This window comes from Phocoena phocoena, chromosome 7, assembly GCF_963924675.1.
Source record: "Phocoena phocoena chromosome 7, mPhoPho1.1, whole genome shotgun sequence".
Classification (NCBI taxonomy): Eukaryota; Metazoa; Chordata; class Mammalia; order Artiodactyla; family Phocoenidae; genus Phocoena; species Phocoena phocoena.
The window spans coordinates 110,702,784-110,728,500 of NC_089225.1; the positions used below are offsets into that span (position 1 = coordinate 110,702,784).

Below are 25,717 nucleotides of genomic sequence, written 5' to 3' on the forward strand. Positions count from 1 at the left end.
GCAGGAGAGAGCCCTCCTGCAGTTAGCTGTACCGTCCAGGCCTGGGGGGTAAGGATCGGACCCAGGGTGAGTGTGGCTTCAGTGGAGAGCAGGTGGGAAGTTGGAAAGAGAATGCAGAAGAAACGGCCACTTTGTGGATAAAGATGCAGCCTGGAGCCCCAGACTCCTTGAGGCAGGTTGTCCTGTAGGAGCCGTGGGTTGACTCTTCACACCCCTCCCAGGACAGGCTCCCAGAGGCCTTTGCTCCACAGGTGACGGGGATATGGAAAGAAGGTTGATCTTTCCGACCGTGCAGAGATGGGACGGGATCGCTGGTCTTAGGATATCAGGAATTTGCATCCTAGGGCACTCCTGGAACCATATTTGTAGCTAAAAAGATACTGTGTCCTTTGACAGTTCTCAGTACATGATGAAACGTCCTAGAACATCAGAAAATGAAAGGATTTTAAATTCATTTTGATTTCGAGTATCTTTATATTTGAAATCATGTCATCCTTCTGTTCAAAATCCTGCCAGGCTCCCCATTTCCCCCAGAGTAAAAGCCAGGGCTCTAGACAGTGGCCAAGCCCCTTCCTCTCTCCAGTGCCATTTGCTGTGAGTCTCCCATCCTCACTGGCCCCGGCCACTGGCACCCCCCTCTGCTTCTGGAACACACCAGGCGCGCACACCTGGTCTTCGGGCCAGGTTCTGGCAACTTCCTCCTCCCCGAGGTGCACATTCACCTTCTCACGCCTTTACCATCTTCAACTATTGCCTCACGCGTCACCTTCTCAGTGAGACCCACCCTGTCATTTAAAATGGCAACTCCCCCTCACCGCGCTGCTGCCTCCCCAGTGTCCACCCTTCGCGCCCTCCTTTTCCCTCTCCAGCTCTCACCACCTCGTAATGAGCTGTGGGTTGTGGCCTCACTACTGTGTCAGTGCCACTCAGACGGGAACCTTTATCTGTCTTTCTCAGTGATGGATCCCAAACATCTGGAAAAGTGGTGGCCCACAGTAGGCGCTCAAAAAATATTTGTTGAATGAATGAAATATATCGCACAGAACGTTCTGTCTTTTGAGTTACAAAGATGCTGAATCACGAAATACAGAATTCTTAGAACTTTGGAGGTGTTTAGATGGTGTTCCCCCATCACTTTCTCTGGGTACTTTTCCGTTCTGTTGAATTCCATGTTCATTTCAGGTGTTTTCATGGCATTCTGTTCTTCTCTCTGATAAAGTAAAAACAGACATAATAAATTGAGAGTTTCACTTCCAGTGAATGATCACATTTGTGCACTGGTTTTAAAATTTTGTAAGTAGCTTCTGTGAATCAAAATTTGGCAGGTCTACTGTGGACTTCCAACCCTATTGCTGGACATCAGTGAGAGAGGGAAGTGGCATGCCGATTTTCACTACTAATAAACTAACGTACAGCCATACATGATGTTGGGGGTAGAGGGCAGAGAATCAGGAATGCCTTTATCTTGTGTGTACACACACGGAATCAACCCCATTTAAGATGACACTTTCATGTGTATTCCTAAGAGTCTTCACTTCATTCCTACTATATCACAGTAATTACGGGAAGAGAAAAATAAGGAAAAAGCTTCCCACCTCCCGCTTTCCTTTTCCAGAGCTCCAATTATGCAAAATAGAGAACTTTATAAGTAAGACAGAGAAAGAAGTATCATAGGATACTGCTTATATGTGGAATCCAAAAAAATGGTACGAATGAGCTTATTTACAAAACAGAAATAGGGTCACAGATGTAGAAAACAAACTGTGGTTATCAGGGGGGAAGGAAGGAGGGATAAATTGGGAGATTGGGATTGACATATACACACTACTATATATAAAATAGATAACTAATAAGGACCTACTGTGTAGCACAGGGACCTCTACTCAGTACTCTGTAATGACCTGTATGGGAAAAGAATCTAAAAAAGAGCGGATATATGTGTATGTATAACTGATTCACTTTGCTGTACAGCAGAAACTAACAACATTTTAAATCAACTAGACTCCAATAAAAATTAAAAAAAAAAAAAGTTGGAGAAGCAAAGGCCTAAAAAATAAAAAAGAGAGAGAGAGAGCTTTAAATTCTCCAGAGCATAAGGATGACGCCAAGAGGAGAGCCTGCTTTTGAATTGCAGGGGCGCTGTGACCTTTGACACGGGATGCGCTGGGCCTCCGGTCCAGGTGTTTGCGGAGCATGATTTAGCACTGGAGGAACGTTGCTGTAGTACTTTTGCGAAGTCTACTTTTTAAGTGTTGACCTTTGCGTTCTTTTGCCTTTTCCGGTCCGGTGGCAGACACGGGGCTCGGTGACTCCGTGTGCTCCAGCCCAAGCATCTCCAGCACCGCCAGCCCCAAGCTCGACCCGCCCCCCTCCCCTCACGCCAACAGAAAGAAGCATCGGAGGAAGAAAAGCACCAGCAACTTCAAAGCCGATGGCCTCTCAGGCACTGCTGACGGTAAGGCCTCCCGGGACCTCGGGGCCAGAGTCCGCGTTCCTGAAAATTAATTTTTACTTTTTTCTCATTTGTGGAATCATTTATCCTCAGAACCACAAGTGCACAATAACGCAGGTCAGTGCGTGTGCTTTTTGTTAACAAGGTGGTGCTAGGGGACCCTCTCTTCACTCACTGATGCTTGAGACTGTCCAACCGCAGCAGCTGTCTTACCTCCTGGCAGTTGTGGCCTGGTCGATGGTGCCGCTGGTGTCCCCTTCGTAACACCTGGTCAAGTAGTTCGGTCTTCCCCGACCCCGGCAACCTGGGGTCGAGGTGTCTGCTCCAGCCGAGCTGTGCCATGTTGTCTTCCTCCAAAAAAGATCGGCGCCTCCTAATTTAGGAATCTTCCCTGACACCGGTAGACTTAACTCTAGTACGACAGCCACTCCGATGCTGACTTTCAGCGACGTGTGATGATAAACGCCCCTTCTGTTAGCGTCCGTCGCTCTTTTTGTTTTGTGAGCTGCATTAGTATCCCCGCTGACACAGTTTGTCTTGCTTCTCCTATGACTTGTTGAAGTCGGGTTTTATTCTCAGCGATGGCCCGATGTGATCTTTCAGAAGCGGCCCCTTCTGATGGACTTGTGTTCTTTTATTCCATGGATGCAAGTGGAGATACACACGCATGCACACGTACACACACGTTATGGGAGGTGAAATTAATGTAGTTTCAATAAACAAGTTAAACGGATACTTCAGAGGAAAATTAAAATTCCCAGACATGGTTGTATAACATGAATAATTATTGGTGAGACCAATAGTAGTAAAAGGATCTGGTTTCAACAAGGATTCCACGTACGCTGGAAATACCCTCATAACCGATATCCTTTTTCTCTATTTCTGCCACACTTTTTCTGAATGCTCTTTTGTTCAAACTGTAAGTTTCAGTGTTAAAGAAAGTGCCTGTTCCCTCCTAATATCCAAAGATGAGCCTGTAGACCCACAACGTATATGTTAGCAGGGAAGGAACAGAGTTTACAGTACATGCTCTGTGTCATTTACCATAATCCTGTGAGTTGGTTGGTGGCGTTTTCATTTATAATGAGGAGACTGGGGTTCAGAGTGTCAGGGAGCTTGCTGGGGCTCCCACGGTGGCAGGGAGGAGTCTGAAAGCCCTTCTTCACCACATGTCTTACCATTTTGCTTCCCATAGCTTCCTGCTAACAAGTTTAGCCAATAAAAACCAATTCTCTCCTGTTATGATAAATGAGGATGATTCTATTATATCAGCAGTGGTGAAAAATAATGATTATGGATCAAAGCACCCACCCAGACACCACTGACCTCCCCCTTTGGAAAAGAAATCGGCCACAGATGCTGAGCATTGATGAGACACCTTCCAACAACTTCAGCAAAAAGCCCCCAGCCATGCACAGATGGCCACACCCCAGCAACAAAAGGACCGAGGTAAAGCCAGGAAGATGCATGGCCTCTCAGCAGGGTGGGGAACCTGTGCCCCACATACCCAGGGGAAGAGTAAGATTTGCTCTATGGAAAGGCCTCATGCCCATTTCACGGATAAATATCGTACCGTGTCTGTCATGTGTTTCCAACCAATGCCTTTTTCCAGAAGTGTCTGCCACTTGGTAGAAACTGGTGATCAAGTCCACCATTCGCTACATTACACACATTTTACACATTCTAGTCATCCCACCCACCCGCTGACATAGTGAAAGCTGTGTGAACAAGATACAGACTGAAAGTAAATTAGTAGTGGTTGCGTGTTTAATCGGGCTGCGGGTTCAAGTCAGCATCCCGGTCATCCAGTGAGTTTGCAGAAAACTTGCCAAGTGACTGTAGGCTTGTCGGACGCCTGAGATGTTTCCATCTTCCACCGCCTGAGTTACTGAGGTTGTACTGTGTGCTCCAAGCCTGAGTTACTGAGGTTGTACTGTGTGCTCCAGGCCTGAGTTACTGAGGTTGTACTGTGTGCTCCAAGCCTGAGTTACTGAGGTTGTACTGTGTGCTCCAGGCCTGAGTTACTGAGGTTGTACTGTGTGCTCCAGGCCTGAGTTACTGAGGTTGTACTGTGTGCTCCAGGCAATGGCCTGTGACGAGGCTGAGTCAGATCCTCAACCCCAAACCAACCACAGACCCTTTCATTAAAGGGCCTTACTGCGGAGGCAGTGATGCAGACAGAAAGACAGACTCCCGGCCACCAAAGAAACACCCAATTTAGAAACCACAACAGCATCTCGGGCATGAACGATGAGTGATGGTTGTGTGTGTTCAGAAGTTCAACACTAACGGTGTTGAAGCCGGGCCTCACTTTGTAGTTCAGAGGACTGTCTCTGTGATGCCACGGTGTGACGTCTTTCCAACAGAAAATAAGACAAGTTCTCGGTAAAAAGAAAACGTATCATTTTTCCCGAGGAAAGGTTACCTACCGACCTATAAATGAGTCATTTTTCAGAGACAGGCTGTATTGCATTGTATCCAAGGCACACTATTTTTCTTTTCTTCACATTTTCACATCCCTGAAGTCAGAATGCATCGTTCAATTGAGATCATTTTCGATTCAATGATATACAATATTTTTTGGTACTCTTAGCAACTCTTATTAGTCAAAGTGTATTGTGGGAACCATCACAACTAAGCCTTCTCTTCTTGAAATGAAAGCTAGTTGTATATTTTTAGAGGGCTGTTTAATTTTAATTGTAAAACAATATTTCTCTTTCCTGCAAAGCACTGTGACTTATTATTACCAGTATATTCTCTTTTGTTTGACCTCGTGCTGGAAAGTCGCAATTGCAGATGCAAAAAGTTCTCTAGATGGTGTCCATAAAGTAGGTGAATTGTGTAGTTTTTGACATACCCCATTGGAACAGATGACTAGACTCAAATCTCTTTAGAGTATAAGAAAAATAAAATTCAGCTATTTCAGTCAGGGTCCCGGGAAAACATGGCACCCTCAACTGGGTCGTTGATAGGTATTTTCCACAGGGACTATCTACAGAGGTGTGGGCAGGGTGTGGGAAGAGCTATAGGGATGGTGCAGACTCCCAGTGGGGTGATGGGGAAAGGAGGGGCCGGTTATGAGGACCCAGAGAGGGCGGTGTCTGGAGGAGGTCTCCATCAGGAGCTCTGTCCTTCAACAGAGGGACATGTGCCACCCCAGTGACCCAAAGGGTGAGGGGGCGCAGGGGAAGCGCCTAACCTCACTCTCCTCCCTGCCTCTGGTCTCATGCCGCCACCTCCTTGACCAGACCCAACCAGAAGCCAAAGGGTGTGAGAACTACTGCTGCCGCCACCCAGGCCTGCCTCTGAGGGCGTTGGAGGGCAGGTGGAGGTGAGCCAGCGGAAGCCGTGTGCTGCCCACACCTTTCACGGTGCCTCTTACAAGCCCCTGGGCACGTCTGTCCGCTGATCTTTCATCAGCACGGTAGACCGGAAGCCTCTGTCCACCGTGGCCCCCGAGGGCCTGGCCTGAACCCCGCCGAGGGAGGAGTCAGAGCTCCCCAGATGCACTTCTGAGCCGTCGCCCAGCCAAGTCCGAAAGGGAGCCCCCACGCCCTTCCCAGGCTCTTAGCTGAGCACAGAGGTTCTAGCGCTGGATATTCCTTACCTTTGTGGCATCTTTGTTCAGAAAGTAAAGGCTAAAGTATATCATCAGTATTTATGCTGCCTGAAAAGCCAGAAACTCTCTGTCCACCTGGGGATCCTTGGTGCTCCTGATGGAAATAAGGATCTTCCTTCCGTGAATTTCTCACTGCCCTGGCCCTCATCAGACTCGATTTTAGTAGTTCTTTTCTGCAGAAGAACAGTAGTTCTACACAGAATGGTAGAAAATGCTGTCACCTTGGGACTTCCCTGGTGGCGCAGAGGTTAAGAATCCACCTGCCAATGCAAGGGACACAGGTCGATCCCTGGTCCGGGAAGATCCCACATGCAGCGGAGCAACTAAGCCTGTACGCTACAACTACCGAGCCTGCGCTCTAGAGCCTGCGAGCCACGACTACTGAAGCCCGTGCGCCTAGAGCCCGTGCTCCACGACAAGATAAGCCACCACAATGAGAAGCCCGTGCACAACAAGGAGTAGCCTCCACAACTAGAGAAAGCCCGCGTGCAGCAACAAAGACCCAATGCAGCCAAAAATAAATGAAAAAATAAATAAAATAATTTTTTTAAAAAAGAAAGTGCTGTCACCTAAATTAAGAACAATCATTTTCTTATACTTACAGTTTAAAATGAATGGACAAAAGACCTGTATGCAGAAAACTATGACACTGATGAAAGAAATTAAAGATGATACAAACACATGGAGAGATATACCATGTTCTTGGATTGGAAGAATCAATATTGTGAAAATGACTATACTACCCAAAGCAATCTACAAATTCAATGCAATCCCTATCAAATTACCAGTGGCATTTTTTATGGAACTAGAACGAAAAATCTTAAAATTTGTATGGAGACACAAAAGACCCCGAATAGCCAAAGCAGTCTTGAGGGAAAAAAACAGAGCTGGAGGAATCAGACTCCCTGATTTCGGACTATACTACAAAGCTACAGTAATCAAGACAATATGGTATTGGCACAAAAACAGAAACATAGATCAGTGGAACAAGATAGAAAGCCCAGAGATAAACCGACGCACCTATGGTCAACTAATCTATGACAGAGGAGGTAAGGATATACAATGGAGAAAAGACAGTCTCTTCAATAAGTGGTGCTGGGAAAACTGGACAGCTACATGTAAAAGAATGAAATTAGAACACTCCCCAACACCATACACAAAAATACACTCAAAATGGATTAGAGACCTAAATGTAAGACTGGACACTATAAAACTCTTAGAGGAAAACATAGGAAGAACACTCTTTGACATAAATCACAGCAAGATCGTTTTCCATCCACCTCCTAGAGTAATGGAAATAAAAACAAAAATAAACAAATGGGACCTAATGAAACTTCAAAGCTTTTGCACAGCAAAGGAAACCATAAACAAGACGAAAAGACAGCTCTCAGAATGGGAGAAACTATTTGCAAACGAATCAATGGACAAAGGATTAATCTACAAAATGTATAAACAGCTCATGCAGCTCAATATTAAAAAAACAAACAACCCAATCCAAAAATGGGCAGAAGACCTAAATAGACATTTCTCCAAAGAAGACATACAGATGGCCAGGAAGCACATGAAAAGCTGCTCAACATCACTATTTATTAGAGAAATGCAAATCAAAACTACAATGAGGTGTCACCTCACACCAGTCAGAATGGGCATCATCAGAAAATCTACAAACAACAAATGCTGGAGAGGGTGTGGAGAAAAGGGAACTCTCTTGCACTGCTGGTGGGAATATAAATTGATACAGCCACTATGGAGAACAGTATGGAGGTTCCTTAAAAATCTAAAGATAGAATTACTATATGACCCAGCAATCCCACTACTGGGCATATACCCAGAGAAAACCATAATGCAAAAAGAGACATGCACCCCAACGTTCATGGCAGCACTATTTACAATAGCCAGGTCATGGAAGCAATCTAAATGCCCATTGACAGACGAATGGATAAAAAAGGTGTGGTACATATATACGATGGAATATTACTCAGCCATAAAAGGGAACGAAATTTGGTCATTTGTTGAGACATGGATGGATCTAGAGGCTGTCATACAGAGTGAAGTAAGTCAGAAAGAGAAAAACAAATATCGTATATTAACGTATATATGTGGAACCTAGAAAAACGGTACAAATGAACCGGTTTGCAGGGCAGAAACTGAGACACAGATGTAGAGAACAAACGTATGGACACCAACGGGGGAAAGCCACGGGGCGGGGCGGGGGCTGGTGGGATGAATTGGGAGATTGGGATTGACATGTATACACTGATGGGTATAAAATGGATGACTAATAAGAACCTGTTATATAAAAAAATAAATAAAATTAAATTAAAAATTTAAATTTTAAAAATTAAAAAAATTAAATAAAACGTATGGAATGAGTCTAGTGAATTATAGGAGTAGAATCTATGACTGAAGAATTCCTTTATGAGTATTTTGAGTTCCAACATGGTCACTGGGCTCATATATAATTATTACTGTCATTTAAAGAGTCAGTATTGTAAAGTATTCCAGCCCCTTCCTTAGGTAAGTGTGGAAGAATGGAGAGGTACAAGCTAGTGTGGGTGACGTATGTCATTTAAAGCAGAAGTGCCTCAGACAGGTGGGTGTGTGCAGGACTGAGACCTGAGGTGTGTCTTTGGGCAGGTGAAGGGCTGCCATGCTAACTGCTGGAGGACCCGATGCACTTCTCCAGCGCATTCTGCATCGCCGGGCATCTGGCCCCCTATCTACCTACCTGGAGGCTCCCCCAGGTTTAGATCTGTTCTTTCCATACATACAGTCTCTAAAAATATGTGAGAGTTTTTCGAATTCTGTGGCCCTGTTTGTAATGATATGCACCTTTGTGATGTTTTTATCTGGGAAAACGACTGTTCATTAAGAACGTCAGAAATAGGGCATTTCGCCGTTGAGTTTAACTTTGAGGGGAAGCTTCTTAGGAACCAGCATCCTCCAGCCTTACCATTAAAAATGTGAAGGTGGTATTATTAACCTTTTTCAACAAAACTTCTGAATCCCGAATACTACTTGTCTTCTTATTTAATAGACCATTGGGAGCAACAGATATTAAAATATCAGTGACAGTCTTGATTTTAAATTGGATTTGATTTGCTCAGAATTATTAGTTATATTTAAGAAAATGGGTATGTTCAGATCTGGGTGCTGATCTCAGTGATGATCGTAGATCAACAGAAGTCAGTCCACGTGTCGGTAAGCAAGATGGTGACACAGCACAAGAGGCATGGGGGCGTCCTAACTGTGTTCAAACCACGGAAAGAGAGCCCGGAATCACCCTGGGTGGCCCTGATGGGTTCCATTGGGACCAATGGGTGGAAGTTTCAAGGAGGTGGATTTTAGTTCAGATACTAAAAGGAAAGCTTCGTAAGAGCCGGGGCTGTCCTGAGAGGCAAGGTTCCTGGTCCCCTGTAGCAAGTCCAGTGCTGGTTGGGCCACTGTAGTGGAATCCGGGTTCTAGAAGGATGCTAGCCCCAGGGGCCCTGGGTTCATGGCCAGAACCAAGTTGAAGGGTGTGTGCCTGGAAAGCTCTTGGGTAGTGGGGATTTTGCAGATCTCTAATGACTTGCTGTCTTTTGGCATTGCCTTTGAATCACCCTCCTTTCTGGGTACCTTCTTATCCAGGGTTCAGGAGTGAGGTTATTGCGGCTGAAATGTACCCGTGGTCTCTGCGGTCCCAGTTCTGTGGTTCCCCAATCTGGTGGTTCTCGTTAGTTTTATAACATTCATGCAAGTTTGCATCCAGTGTTAATTTTCCTGTTTCCCCAGTGAAAAGGCAGAAGTAGAGAGAGGTTAAGTGGCTTTCTTGTCCAGGGTCAGGTTGCTGGTAGGTGACAGAACTGTCTCTTGATTCTCTGCCTCAAACTCTTTCCACCAGGCAAAAAGCAAGTCTTTGAGGTGTGTGGAGCGGCTTTTGAATCTAGGAGTGGGGCAGGCAGAGTGGCTTCCTTGATATTTCTCAGATTCCATGTAAAGACACTGACTTTTATATGGATCATCGCATCTGGAAGTTGTGTAGCAAAGATCTTTCTTTAAAAATGCAGGGCCAGTCTGGATTTACCCAGTCTGATTATACAAGAGGGTATGCAGAAGTCCTGTTGTTGTTGTTGTTGGGGTTTTTTCTGTTTCTTTTTTGTGAGGTTTTTTGTTTTTTTTGGTCCCCTTGGGTTCATGGTGCTTTTTACTAAAGGTCTCAGAAGGAGATTTATTTTATCCTTCTCATCTCCACGCCCTGGTTGTTCATTCTGGGTCTTTATAGACTCCTTGTATGGTTGATCCTGGATAGATACTGAAATACTATCCTGTAGAGAAAAAGTCACAACTGGCCTCTGTCCATTACAGTAGAAAAATTGCCCATCACAGCTGTACCCACTAAGCCATCAGAGGTGAGGTCTCCAACAGGTTTACAAATTACATTAACTTCAAGTTGCAGAGGCCAGACGGGACTTAGTTTTCCTTCGTTCTTTCAGAGAAGAACCTGACATTGTGAATCATTTTATTCTTTCATCAAATATTAAACAACAAGCACAGAGGAAGCACTGTGTGTTTGGCTCCGTGGGAGACGCGAGAAATAAAACTCAGTTTCTCTCTCACCCCAAGGCATTCATAGCCTTAATATGGGAAGAAGACTTGCACCAGAGACTGTACCTAGGATTTCAGGCAGAATATTTAAGAGAGGCGTGGGTGGTCCAGAAGAAAGACAGCACAGCATTGAGTTGTAAAGGTTAGGGGAAGCTAACATGTTGTAGAACTTCGTTGTAGATTCTGCAGATTTAATACGTAATGGTTATCTTATTTAATAAAATGCCACAAAAAGCATCACTCCTTCATTAAATGTCTTCTATTTACAACAGCCTGAAGCACCAGTGGTAGTGATTGAATGAGTCACAAAACAAAGTTTTGTTTTCACTTAGATGCTAAGAAAACAGATGTTGCTGTAATTGATCAGTTACCTTTTATCTTCTGAAAAAATTTCTATTAACTAGTTGATATTTTGGAAGACTTTGGAGAGGAAATGAAGAATGATTACGCAGGAGCATTGTACAACATTTTCCCTGCATACTCATTTTTTTTTATATACATAAATTTATTTATTTTTGGCTGTGTTGGGTCTTCGTTGCTGCACGTCGGCTTTCTCTAATTGCAGCGAGTGGGGGCTACTCTTCCTTGTGGTTCGCGAGCTTCTCATTGTGGTGGCTTCTCTTGTTGCAGAGCACGGGCTCTAGGCGCGCGGGCTTCAGTAGTTGCAGCATGCGGGCTCAGTAGTTGTGGCTCGTGGGCTCTGGAGCACAGGCTCAGTAGTTGTGGCGCACGGGCTTAGTTGCTCCACGGCATGTGGGATCTTCCCGGACCAGGGCTCGAACCCGTGTTCCCTGCATTGGCAGGTGGATTCTCAACCGCTGTGCCACCAGGGAAGCCCCCTGCGTACTCATTTTTACAAGAAGGCAGTCCACAGGTGTATCACAGCTCGGGTTCATCTGTGACCATTGGGTCATGTTGAGGGTTGGGCAGTTTGGGGCATCAATGGTAATTTGGGGATTTTGCACAGAATGATTAGGAGAGCAGTTTTGTTGTTTAAGTGTCTTATCACCAGGATGTTCTCACCTTTCCTCTCTCCTTGGGCACAGTTAACGTGCTGGTTACTCCATGTTAGATGCGGTGGTGCACACATGACTGGCAAGAAACCCATGATGGCCAAGGAGCTACCACCATGGCTTGCTTCTTGTCCACAGGGGCTTTCTCGTGTGATTCGTGTGATTTTGTATTATTTGGAGGTGTCTAGAGGGGAAAGCTAGGAGAGATTATGAAAGCTGTCAGGTGTGACTCTTGTGGGTCACTCTTGGATCTCCTATTTGTGAACATTTCAGCAGCACTCCTTATCTACCCCTTGTTACAATTTTGGCAGTTACCTTCAGTGAAAGGAAAGAAAATCAGAAGTCTCCATCATCCATTCCATCAAAATTCCATAATCAACAGTAATTTCTTCTAACAGGAAGGACTTCTTAATTGAACTTCCTTGTTAGTAAACTAGTTGGTACGTGCCTCTAAATCAGTAAGCTGAGCAGTTAACTAGAGCAAATGGGAAAAACCAAGAACTGGACCATCTTCCTGGATGATATTCCTAAAATGCAGCAACTTTGATGAGGGAGCCAGGTTGGCTGGGTTTCTTCGCCCTTGAGGCGGAAGTGATAGGAGACACTGGATATTCTGATGGACTTGCCTACTTCCCACAAACCAGATCATTTTTCCAAAGAGAGTTCTCAGGTTGTAACTCCAGCTTCCACAAGAATGAACTTGCTAAAATTGAGTAGACCTGGGTTTACTCTAGACATTGACATCCTAGACGGGGCACAGTTGACTCAAAAGCCATCCTGCAGGGTACAGTCCTTCTGACACAAACACACACAAGCTGTCAGTGCTCACAGATCCTTTGTGGAAGTCTGTGGGTCGGAAATAAACAAAGATGAGTTGATCACAGTAGGAGAAGCCAGAACAGAGGATTCCCATCATGATGAGCTGACAACAAGAGAAGGATTTTTTGGTCCTTTTTTTTTTTTAAGTACACGCAAACTAAAGAGTTAGATTCAGTTCCATGAAAGTGCATTAATCACCTACTGCAGGCCAAGAGCTATGCCTGGGACTGGATGGAAAAGCGACTGAGGGCCCCTGCCTTCAGCGTGCCCACTGTCTGGTGGAGAAAGCAGATCTCTAAATAAGCCGTGGCCACCTGAGCAGCCTGTGCAGGGAGCCCAAGGGACCTCGACCCAGCACCCTGGGTGTTGGAGGCTCCAGAATGAAATATCTGCTATTCCAAAAAAGGGAAAAATTATGAAAAGTGAACACATGATAAATCTTGGTATAAGGTGGCTTGGAGCTCCAGGGCCCTGCGGACACTCCTGATGTAACAAGACATACTCAGCCTCCTGCTGAGTCCTCCTACGTAAGAGTGGACTCGCCTTTGAAAGGTGCAAACTGCTCTCAAGCTTGCTGTCTACAAGTACAGATCTTCGGCCGACCCCAGTTCCTCTTATTGGCCCTAAACTTAGAGCTGCTTTTTCTGCATGAACGACCCACAGCCTCCAATGTCCATCAGGAGGACTCAGGACAGGCATTTCTCCCCAGGCACCCTGGGGTTGGAATTCTGCCGGGGGGGGGACCCTGAGTCAGCTGACTTTTAGGGGATTCCAAGGTAATCTCTCAAAGTCATCTTCTTGATGTTCTCAAAATGGTGGAGCTGTCAGAGTCTTTGGATGTCACTTCATTCAGCTATGAAACTGAGACCCAGGGTGTGATGCAGTTTGCTCAGACCAAGGTCCAAGAGGGGCCTCAGTGCACAGAGAGTGCCCTCTCTCTCTCTCTCTCTCTCTCTCTCTCTCTCTCTCTCTCTCTCTCTCTCTCTGTCTTATAAGGCCACTAACCACATCCCATGGGCCCCACCCTCACGACTTCATCCAACCCTAATTATCTCCCAAAGTCCTCATCTCCAGGTGTCATCACATGAGGGTTAGGGCTTCAACAGATGAACTTTGGGAGGACACAAGCATTCGGTCCACAAAGCCTTGTAACTTTCTATTCCTATCTGTGGGCTTCATGGACGCGGTCACTGCGGATGACGCCTGTTCTGTTCACTGCCCCCTCACTCCCCAGGGTCTTGCCTCCCTTGTTAGAATAGGTCTTTAAGCATCAAAGAAGGAAGCCAGGATTCAGTGCCTGCTCTTAGACAGGTGTTACCTCATTGCATCTTTCATACAACCCATAGTGTCCGGCAGGGAGGTGGTGGTATCTCTGTTTTCACAAATGAGGACAAAGGTTCGGTGACGTTAAGTAATTTGCCAGGGATGGGCAGGTGAGTGTGAACTTGGGGTCTACATCAGGCCTCTAGGACTTGGAAGTCTGCATGGCTTGCCTTGTACCTGTGCTGTCCACCTGGAAAGGCCTTCAGCGGCTTGGGTGTGAAGAGGAGCCTTTTCTGCAGGTCGTGGTTCAGCCCTGTGTCTCCTGGCACTGCTTTTCCCCATCACAGCTGGTCGGGGGCTGCGTGCCCATCACCCCCCACCATTGCTCTTAAGAACTTGGAAGCAGTGATTCCCTGACTAATTTTGATCTCAGCCTCCTTTCTCAGGACGCTTGTTGCGACATGGCTTCTTTACAAGCAATGTTGCTTTTCTCACTATGTCTGTGTGTGTGTGTGTTGTACATTCCATGAAGGATGCAGATCACTGCTTCAGCTACTCTGTGGACAATTAGAGCATGCAGGATTAGAGGACAGGCAGGGGACATCACGTAACTTTTTTGAACTTAGAGATGTTTAACTCAGATGCAGTAAGCCCAGCTTTTAAGTTCGTTGTGAGGATGATATCCTTTGTGGGTTTTTGCACAAGGGGAGTGAGCGTTTTTCAGGGCAGTTGGAGGGAGAAGGGGAGCTCTTGATTAAGCTCTCCCCATCATTCACTGGAATCCTGCTTTGCTGATTTAAGTATGATCAGATGTCTGCCGCACCTTGTTGCCGGGTGTGACCACTGCGCGCTCTCATTTTATTGCGACCTGTGCTCAACGCTCTAGAGTGGGTGTGGCTCGAGATCAACTCGGTGCGTTTATTTAGGAATCTTTGCTAATGCGCCCCTGCCTTTCAACTCCACCCCTTTCTCGTCTCAGACCTATAACAGGCCCCAGGTATTAAAGCCAGGGTGTCATCACCAACGAAAGAATCAGGTACGGTGCAAGCTTCAGGCATCGCCACCGAGATACACACACAACCTAACAAGGCTTCTTTTGTACTTGGGACATGGAGAAAATTGGCCATTTGTCTGTGGGGTAATGGGCTTTGCTGCCATATGAAAATCTCTCAAATGGTTAAATTCAATGACATTATTTCAGAGTTCATGAAAGCGACTACCGCACACAGTTTAATTCTATGTAATTTTTTTAAGGGGGAAAGAAAGCAAAGGGAAAATGTTTTAGTTTCTCTTAAGCTGATGTCTCTCTGCTTTTTCTTAAAAGTGCCTTTCTAGTTGCCACACAGCGACGTGATCATTATCCGCTGCCTCGTTGCCTTGCTGCCTCTCCGTGCAATAAAGTACAAAAAAAAGAGAGAGAGAGACCAGGGGAGCTTGTGAAGTATGACTTCCTGTCCCAAGACTCATTGCCTGCGATTCGTACCGCTTGACAGTAATGATCTTATTACAGTACTCTGGACCTTGAAGAGATTTCGTGAGGAGAGTGAGAGGACGAGCCTCCACGTAATCAAGTGGTGCTGAATATTCCACGCGTTTTTGATCACACACTGATTGGCCACAGTTCTAGCCCATCTTCTAGTCAATTATGCATGGCCCCTGTGCTCTTCGCCTAGTCAGAAACAGAGATGGCTGGTGTCTGGATTTTGGCAGGCAGCCAGGGATTTGAAGTGCCGTGCACACCGTCCTCCCAGGATAAGTGCTTTTGAGTTGGAATTGATTACCTTTCCTTGGGTTTTGCCTAATAGCAAAACTGCATTTGGAGAGGGTTTCAGGCGAAAAACGGACGTATTAGCCATTTAGAGCATCGGAACTCCTAGTCAGTTTTTAGGCTTCCCTTGTTTCCGTCTAATTTCTGTTTAATGGTAGCATGTTTGAGGATACTGAAGGTATTTCATGGCATTGGCCGCCGAGCACACGTGTTGAGCATGGAGGACAGATTCAGTTACGGAACCACTGTGTTCGGGTCCCCGGATTCATCTAGGGAGGCTTCGAGCTTTGGGGAGATAAGATCTCTGTCGGTTAGCTTCCTTCTCGGCAAAAAGCATTAAAAGAGGTAATGAGGGCTTCCCTGGTGGCGCAGTGGTTGAGAGTCCGCCTGCCGATGCAGGGGAAACGGGTTCGTGCCCCGGTCCAGGAAGATCCCACGTGCCGCGGAGCGGCTGGGCCCGTGAGCCACGGCCGCTGAGCCTGCGCGTCCGGAGCCTGTGCTCCGCAGCGGGAGAGGCCACACAGGGAGAGGCCCGTGTACCGCAAACAAAAAAGAAAGAAAAAAAAAAAGAGGTAATGAATTCTTCCCTCAGGCGACTGGCCTGTCTTCAGTAATTGTGGGGAGTGCATGTCGACATGGCTGGGTTTTGTGAACTCTGCTGTCTCTGCCCAAAGGATTGTCACCACATCGTTTCCCCGGTTGTGTACCTCCCCTTATTGGTCTCGAAGACGAGTGATATTTGAAAGGGTGGGATTTTTTCCTGCCAGCACGATCGCTGACGTTGCCCATTATGAAGCTAACTCAGTTAGGCACGTGATAATATGCAGAAAACTGTTGTAAACCGAGATTTTTCTTCCTCATATGTCATACTCTTAATTCAGATTCTTGGTGTGTAGATTGTCTCAGAGTCATCAGCTAGGAAAATGTGAACGTTCTTTCTACTGTTTTGTGTACGAGGTGAGGAACTGGCCATGCCCAAGCCAGCGATCAGTGTGGGATGTTTTCAGAAATCTATCTTGAATCCACCAAGGGTTTGGTGCTCCCCGTGGCCTCAGTCATTGGGGGGACGTAGAGGATGGAACCCTCGCGTTGCACACTGGGCACCTCGATAACCTGATTTGACTCTTCTGAATTGAATAAGTAGGTAGCTTTGTTCTTTGACTTGGTTTCCATTTGGATTGGCCTTGCTTTCTGCAGGAGGGAATGCTTTTCCACGTCACTTGACTTTCTGCAAAATCGAGGTGTACTGTAGGCATGGTTACTAAACAGCCCTAGGAGAACCTACCAGAATCCTTAACTTCATGTTCTGCACGTGTACACACGCACGCACGCACACACAGAGGATTTCTTTGTTCTCGATGTCATGAAAATAAAATATCTTCTATCAAAATTTAGATTTCGTGATGTTTCTTTAAAAGAGAAAATCACAAAACAGAAAACCACGGTTGACCATCTATTAGCAGCAATCATTGCGCCCAGTTATTGACCCCTTGCTACACATCAGCACTGCGATTAAACGCTCCGTGTGTCCTCTCGTGACCCTCACAGGAAACTCCTGCTTGAGTCTCCACAGCGACCACCCCTCCCTTTGAAAGTTCATGTGTGTCTTTTCAGTGGTCTCCCTCACTCCAAATCTTGGCTTATCTAGGACTTTCCCTAAGGATTAAATTTATATAAAACAAAGAATTGTACAGTAGGCTGTCAAAAAGGATATTTCTTAATTATAATAAGTTAATATTCAAGCCATTAAAAATGTTTGTCGTTTTACCCCTGGCAGTGTTTCAGTAGATTGACAAAATGTATTCTTATGGCAGTTGGAAAATACCAAATTCACAATTAGCAAATGGTTCAAGTTTTAAGGTAGGAACTTTAGAAAGCTGGCATCCACTGTGACGACCTGATTACAGCCTGGTGTTTTCACCTGAGCAGTTGAGTCCAGTGCTTACATTTAAAGAGAGAGAGTCAGTACCTCGAAAATACAGTTTCATCACGAGTGCAGAATACGTGCTGTCATTACCATGTAATTACCCTGAAAAGGCCGATTAATTAAAGAATGTAAACAATTAAAGTCAGCTACTTTCTTGAATCCCTCCACCGCTTCCCCAAATGTTAGTTTTTGCCTCACTGTGGGATCAGACTCCTGCAGCAGGAGTGAGAAGCGGGGAGGGAGCTCACCTGCCCGCCGTGACCTGATGGAGGGAGAGAACTCACCTGCCCGTGGTCACCTGTTGATGTGCCTGCGTTAAGAGCCACCATGGTGGCGGGTGGCCTGGGACCTTTCCTTGAACAGCTTGTAAACGGTGAATGAAGCCTGTAGCATCGTTGCCTCTCCACGAGCACGGAGACGGGTGTTCGCAGCCTCCCTCCTGTTCTACTCGCCGGGAAGGGACGCAGACATGGTTTGGCCCCGTTTGTCTTTGAACGGCATAGAAACACCCCCATCACGGGCCCTCATGGAGGAGAACAGAGCCACCCCTGCCGGGGCCACCATGTCCTCCAAACCAGGAGTGGTTCCAGAATGTCCATGGAGGGTCATTGGTTTTCTGTTGGAGATGAATATGTTGTTATCATCAGTAACTTGCTACCTTCTATTTCTGATCACAACAAATCAGCTTAGTTCGCCCAGGAGAGCTGTGTTTTTCCAAGTTTCTTTGCTTGAAGAATTCTAAGGTAGCATCTGAAAGCCATTAATTTATGGGCCAAGTCTAGTTCTTGGTGTCACTTTTTTTCTAACCCCTAAAGTCTTTCGAATTACTCCTCCCCACAATAAAGGTGGACAAGCCCACTGTGACATGTGAGGGCACATCCCGTAGTGCTGGAGTCCGTGTTGAGGTGCTGGCCACTGCAGGGCCATCAGGTGGTCTGCACGGAGGAAGCTGGGAAGGGAAGGCCGCCCCGGGAGAGGCTCGGGTCTCCTGGGTCGCCGGGGCCGGGTGTGACCCCAGGGGATAGGCAGGTGGGAGCTGAGCAGAGGCTCAGGTGTCGAGGAAGGACCGGAGCTACTGCAGGGAACCCTGGACTGGTATCAGGAGGGGCCGTCGGGCAGGGCTGCTCCAGGACCTTTCCCTGGGGCCCATCCTCTGCTTCCAGCCCTTCCTCCAGGGCTGCCCTCCCCTCTCATTTCCCTCATTCTTGCTTCTCTTTCCTCAGTTCACTCTTTCTCTTTCTTTCTCCTTCCTCCATCCAAGAGTTTTCTCACTTTTTTCTCCCTTCTCTTATTTCCTCTTTTCCCATCCACACCGTCGTCGTCTTTTTCCTCCCTTACTTTCTTATTCTCTTCCCTTACTTTTTTTTATTTTGGAACTTTTTTGTGGGGGGGGGGGAATATGACATAACACTTGCCATTTCTGAGCATACAGGTCATTGACATTGATTACATTCACGGTGCCCTGCAACCATTGCCACTAGCTATTTCCAAAATGTTGTCATCACCCCACATAGAAACCCCACAACCATTAAGCAATAACTCCCCGTCTCCTCCCGCAGCCCCTGATAACCACTCGTCTGCTTTCTGTCTCTGTGGACTTGCCTGTTCTGGACATTTTTTCATATAAATGGAATCATATGATATTTGTCCTTTTGCATCTCGTTTCTTTCACTTAGCGTCACGGTTTCAAGGTTCATCCATGTTGTAGCCTGTGCCAGCCCGTCATTCCTTTGTGCTGCCAATACTCCAGTGTGTGGATAGACCACATTTTGTGTGTCCCTTCAGGTACTGATGGACACCTTTCAGCTGTTGTGTGATGCTGCAGTGAACACGGGCATGCAAATATCTGTTTGAGTCTCTTTTCAGGTTTTTTTCTACCTATACCTAGGAGTATGCGTAGCTTTTTGAAGAACTGCCAAGTTTCCTCTTTTCTTACGCTGCTGTCTGACTTCCCTTTTTCCCTCTTCTAAAATAGGAAATGGAAGAATCTCCTACAATTGAGTGAATCCACTTTTTGGCTCCCTCTTAATTATAGAAATCTATGACTTTAATGTGTTTTTAAATCATTCCTGTTTTTCTTTTTGAAAAATCCTAAGTACCCTGAGTTAAGACTTCCTTTCATTGGCACGTGAGTGATGGTTGGTCCCCTTCCCTGCCCCCGTGGATCAGTCGCAGACTCCCTAAGGTACTCTGGAATTTCCCATCATCCCATGCTCTTCCCCACTGGGAGCCGGTCTCTAATCTCGAGGGTCAGTGTTCTCTGGACGGCCTGGCTTCTCTACCGAGCAGCAGTAGTTACGTAGTCAAGGCACACGGGCATCTCTCCCGTTTCAGTCTGACTGCAGAGGTCAGCTTTTCCATCATCTCTGGGACACTTGCATTTTTTCTATAACTTCCCAGTAATGAGCGGCCCAGTGGGCAAATGGAATCTTAAAGACCAGAGACTATTGTTTCTTTTTCCGCCAACCCCCCTTGGGCTGTGATTAGCTTCTCTGTTTCGCTGCAGAATTAGTGACTTAGCATTCACTCCCCTTCGGTCGCCCCCTCATTTCTCTGTGGTCATTGCGTGTTTATTTCCTAGATCGGGTGTCACTGTCACCACTGTGATACTCACCATTCAGGGGATTTTCCAGCAGACGATTTCAGATACCTGGCACTAATCTCAGTTTTTTTAAGACCACTTCGGGCTGAGTGGTGATGATTCTCTAGTTCTTGTGCCTCTTTGATTTTATGTTGTTACAAACTTTGGTTTCTGTCTGTTAAGGAAAGCATCAGATCACTTCAAATGCCATGTTTTCGTGTTTCCCTCGACGGTTGTAGTTTTTGGTTTTTCTGTCCTTCAGAATTTAATCCCCTCAGGCCTCCTCTCCTTTATCCCTCAGATAAAGTTGTGAGATTATCATCATTATATTTAATAGTAAAAACTGGCCTCAAGACTTAGGCAATACCAGATCTTCATAATGTGTTACCTCTAGTAACCTCCTTTGATCTTGGAATTTAAGGATCTTTAAATCAGATTAATAACAGACACTTACTGGCCGTTTGCTACCCAGAGGACACTGTTACATGCTGCTTCTGAGACCCAGAGACCAGCTAGGGGCAGCCCTGCCGACTGAGAGCTTGTGGTCCGGAAGGAGGGGGAGTGATGTGTATGCGGTCCTCCCCGAGGCCAGCGTCCCCAGCTCCTTGGCCCCCCGGGGACTTTCTAAGGGCCCGATTTCTGAAACGACATCCCAGCTGCTGTGGCGGGAGGGGGAAGACGAGAAGAGGGGGTGATGACAGCAGGAGGGTCACCGACCGGTAGCTCGGCAGTGACGCACGTAAGGGAGAGGTGGGCCGTCGGGGGAGGATGTGCTCGGCTGGGGGAGCGTTGTTCAGGGAAGAAGGCCTGGAAAAGGGTCCTGTGCATGGCGGTGCATGGGCGAGGAGGCCCCACGTGGACTGTGCAGAAGCTGCAGGCTGTGGGGGTCAGGAACTGAAGCAGGACAGTTAGGGGCGTGCCTGCCTGAGGGTCACAGCTGGAGAAAGGAGGGAGTGCAGGAGACCAAGAGGACAGGGGCACTGGAGGACCCTGTCGTGGGGAGAAGGAATGAAGATGCTGGCAGGCCAGGTAGCCCCTGCGGGAAAAGCCTGCAGGAGTGAAAGGCTCCGGAGGCAACACCAGGGGTGGCGGAGCCACGGGATCGCTGTGGTCCAGGGGAGGAGGAGAGCGCGTGGGGAGGCCAGCCGGCCAGCCAGCTCCCTGGACAGTGTTTACATCACTGATTGGAAACCAAGATTTGGGTTCAGCTGGCCTGCGGGGAGCCTGGGCGCCAGGTGATTGCAGCTGAGCCAGGAGTGAGAACCGGAGGTCCCGGTGAAGATCAACTAGGACTGTGTCACGGATGAACACGCGCAAGGTTCAGACACAGCAGAGTGCAGGTCACACGCCAGGGCCTGGCAGCCCCCAGAAGACGTTCTTACGACTTGACGTCATCATCCTGCCCCGGGTGCTCTACCATTAGAATCCCTCATCTGTTATATTGGTTTTATATTTTTCCTAATTTTATTGGTTTAAACCAAATTTCAAACATACACAAGCTCAAATATCATTATCTGTTTTCTTAAACAACATACCAGAATTAGTATTTGAGCTGCTGTTTTCAAGGCAAGTCCTGCCCCTTGAAAAGCACCTGCCCCTCCCTCTCTACGTGACCTACTGCTGTAGCCAGCCACATAGACAGACAGGTGGAATGTCCACCCTCTGGAGCAGAGCACCCCCTAAGAAGCTTCCCTGCTGTCTGTGGCTCAGGAATTAGGACAGAAACAGCCGGGAAGGCTTGTCTCTGCTCTGCGGTGTCTGGGACCTCCCCTAGAAGACTCTAAATCCAGGGGCTGGAAACGTCTGGAGGGCCGGTCACCACGTGTCTGACTGTCGGTGCTGCCTCTTGGGACCTTGGCCGTCGGCCGAGACACCTACACGGGACCCCTCCACGTGGCCAGGCCTCCTCCCAGCACGGTGGGCCAGCATTGCGGGAGCCACGTTTCCTCCTGTGTCCTCGCCTCGGAGGACGCACGCTGTCCATCTCTAGGAAACACGAAGTCCTGGTTCCAGGCACACTCCTGCCGGAATGTGGCAAGATTCTAGAAAAGCCTGTGAACCCCCATACTGCTGTTGCCATTGTGGAAAATGTGTCCCAGATAGTAAATAAATATATGATACGTCCGGTTGTGATCAAGCAGTGGAATGAGATGAGCCAGAGGAAGAAGAGTCAGGTGCACCAGGTTATCTTCTCGGGGACAGGGGCCCGGAAGGCTCCCGAGGAGACTCGGAGCAGAGAGCCCGCAGAGGCGAGGCTGGCGGCAGGTGGCCCTCTGGGGTCCGCGTGTTCCCGGCGAAGGAATCATGATCTCGCTCTAGTTCTGGGGCCCTCATTAAACTCAGCACTTGTCTCTAGTCAATATAGTGATCTATATGCATGTTTACGTGCTACCGTATCATTTTAAACAAGCTGACTTTCACTTCAATCTCAGCGCTGGAATTGCTGGTAAAATAACTGGGGAAATATTTTATTTCTTTTAAGAATTGTTGGGAGTCCCCTGGCGGTCCAGTGGTTGGGACTCAGCTGTTTCAACTGCCGGGGCCCTGGTTCAATCCCTCGTAGGGGAATTAAGATCCCACAAGCCGCACAGCATGGCCAAAAAAAAAAAAAAGAATTGTTATACGTTCCTTATTTCTCCAGTCTTTAATTTCAATATCTGCTAGCTTGTTCCCCACATACAATTATATTCCCATATTTACAGGATTTATTCTTTCCAAGCAGCACTATGAATCAGAAAATCGTACTGTTTTTAAAAGTGGTCCAGAGAACCACCACATACAGAGGGATGCTCAAGAAAAATGGATCCCTTTTTACGTACGTCACTTTAACAGTTTAAGATAAAGTAGATTAAATATTTTAAAGTTTTTAAATAGTTTTATTCTGCATAGGATTACTTTCAGAGGTTGGCGAATGGCATTGGGAGTTTTCCAACAGTTGGAAAAAGACACAAGCATCTAACACTGGGTATTCTTTCTAGTGCTTTCAAAGCGAAGGCAATTACATAAGGCTATCTTGCTTCATGGGTAATTAAGGCATTTCACTCTGCGATTCCTTACTCTAATGAAGAAGAAATTACTCTTTTGCTGAAATATTTCTTGCAAGGGTTTTATTTCTACTCATTGCTCCGACTTCGGAAAATGTTCCTTTTACCTCTGATGGTCTCCTCTAATATCTTCTTGAATTGTGAGTCACGGGGAAAAAAAGTATAAAGATTCTCTACAGATTCAAACTTTTAAAAAATGCTTAGAATCTCGCTGTCCATGAAAGCGAAACAGCCAGCATTGCAAGTGCCCAGATGCCTATTCTTCCTCAATTATCAGTGAGACTCCGCTCTCCTGGCGTGTTTCTTCCCACAGTGTATGGCCAATCCAGGCAGGCGGCCAAGCACCAAAAGGGGTTGTGCTGGTGAAGGTAAGGATGCCCGGCAGCTGAGGGGATGGTCAGGAACTCAGGCCATCTTGGGTTGAATTCCAGCTCCACCTCTTACTGGGGCGATGGCCTGGGCCGGTTCCTCGTGCTTTCCTGCCCCGGAGCTCTCAGCCATAAAAGCTGGGACAGTGAGCCACCTAGGACTGTTGTCAGGGCTCCGTGAGGGCATGTGTAGGACAGAGCCTGCCCCGAGTTCCTGTCTTGGGATTCAGTTCATATATATTAAAATAGTGCTCTTGGGAACCCAGTTACTTGCAGTAAATTTGGAGATTATACTGGCTCACCTCACAAAGGCCCAGGGACCCTGGGTTCTGACTTAAGGGATCACTTGTTCAATCGTGCTTTTCTTCTTTTTTTGTTTGTTTGTTTTTGTCTTTAAGCATATAAATCAAAGTTTCATTTTTTTTATTTTCTATTTTTTAACTTTATTGGAGTCTAGTTAATTTACAATGTGTTAGTTTCAGGTGTACAGCACAGTGATTGTTTTCTTTTTAATTAATTTTTATTGGAGTCTAGTTGATTTACAATGTTGTGTTAGTTTCTGCTGTACAGCGAAGTGAATCAGTTCTACGTATACATACATATCTGCTCTTTTTTAGATCCTTTTCCCATATAGGCCATTACAGAGTACTGAGAAGAGTTCCCTGTGCTACACAGTAGGTCCTTGTGGACTGTCTATTTTATATATGGTAGTGTGTATATGTTAATCCCAATCTCCCAATTTATCCTCCCCTCCCCTTTCCCCCTGGGTACCACAAGTTTGTTTTCTACATCTGCGACTCTATTTCTGTTTTGTAAATAGGTTCGTTTGCGCCAGTTTTTAGATTCCGCATGTAGGTGATGGCATATGATACTTGTCTCTGTTTCAGAGGTTGTCGACAGTAACCACTAGAGGTTATTCCATTAAGTAGCGTGGATGAAATTTTTAAGCTGAACATTCTACTCACCCAGAGTACCCCGCCCGCTAACGTCCTACCCACCTGTGGGTCCGTGAGCACAGGTGGGCACTGTGCGCACTGGGGTGAGTAAGAGCTGTTGCCACGCAGAAGTGGGTCCCGCTCATTGGGCTCTTCCGGCCCCTTCTGGTAGATCTCCAGGGTGAACCATGCTCCATCTGCCTCCAGTTCGTCCAGGGCTGGGGAGCCTGTCCGGCCACAGAGGCAAACCTAGAAATGTCTGCACTGTCATGACCACCATCGTGACAAGGTCATGGAAGGTCCCCGGTAAAGTAGTGGCAAAAGTTACCATTAAAGGTGAAGAAAAACTTCCTAATTTTAAGACATGGATTTTCATGTGTATGGCCTGAAAATGAAACTTTGCCAAAGACTGCGTCTTAGACACTCTAGTTCCTACGTGGAGTTTTTTTCCCTCGGCCCTGACAGCAAGATGTATAAAATGCCCACAGTTCGCGGTTGTACAGCTGAAAAGGCTGACCTTGGTGGGGGAGGGCAGGGGGCACAATGATCTTTTCCTCAACTCATGTCGCTCTACACAGTTCGGTTGACAGTTACTTTCTGCCACAGGGCAGCCTTGTATTGTGTCCGTGACATGTTTGGTTTGAAACATTTCACATGGGCTAGTCTTACCCCTTCCACTAGACGGAAAGCCCGAGAAGGCAGGAGACACACCCTCCTATATGCTCGTGTCCCCAAAAAGCCCAGCACCTTGCACGCCCGTGGTGTGTACCTCATGGATGCTGGTCCACCCGGTAGAAAAAGAAGAGTGCCTCGAAGGGCCCGCTTGGAGGTACTAATTGGCTTCCAAAGTGTTTCTTTTGGATGAGGATGGTTTTATGTGATAAAAACCAGTGTTTTCCAAAAGTTTGTGTTATCGAACATGAATCCAACGAGATGCTCTGGAAGACAAAAGTTTGCAGAGTGTTGTTTAGTCTAGCTCCGTCTTGGAGTTTTAGATGCTCATTAGTAACTTGAGGGCTCTGAGAAGCCCTCCATTTAAAAAAATGAAAAGAACCCCCCCCCCGCCCCCCGCTCCTTTAACTTATTTAACCTTGGAAGGAAGGTTATGATGGCGTCCTCAAGGCGGTGCTTCTAGTACAGACACCTTCCCCAGCATCTCCTTCTAGACGTCCATCCACAGCCTCTAATTCCTCTAGGACTCGGTGCTTGGGTTAAAATACCCTTTATCTATCACCTGAAGTTATATAACACACTTTCCACATGTGTCCTAATTAATAACCGTGTCGTTTCATTTTCTCACCTCAGCAAACACGGTCATCTTAGAGAATGCCTATCTTTGAA

The 25,717-nt window shown here is 46.7% G+C and overlaps 1 protein-coding gene across 3 annotated transcripts in view; it reads left to right on the forward strand.

Moving 5' to 3' along the window:
• AGAP1 (ArfGAP with GTPase domain, ankyrin repeat and PH domain 1) overlaps positions 1–25,717 on the forward strand; it is a 549,941-nt gene that overhangs the window by 428,470 nt on the left and 95,754 nt on the right. For 2 of the 3 annotated variants that reach the window (XM_065880907.1, XM_065880908.1), the window contains one exon: positions 2,294–2,455. The exons of the other annotated variant lie outside the window; for it this stretch is intronic. In XM_065880907.1, the coding sequence (XP_065736979.1) occupies positions 2,294–2,455 (162 nt within the window). The remainder of the gene's footprint in view (positions 1–2,293; positions 2,456–25,717) is intronic. 3 annotated transcript variants of the gene reach the window in all.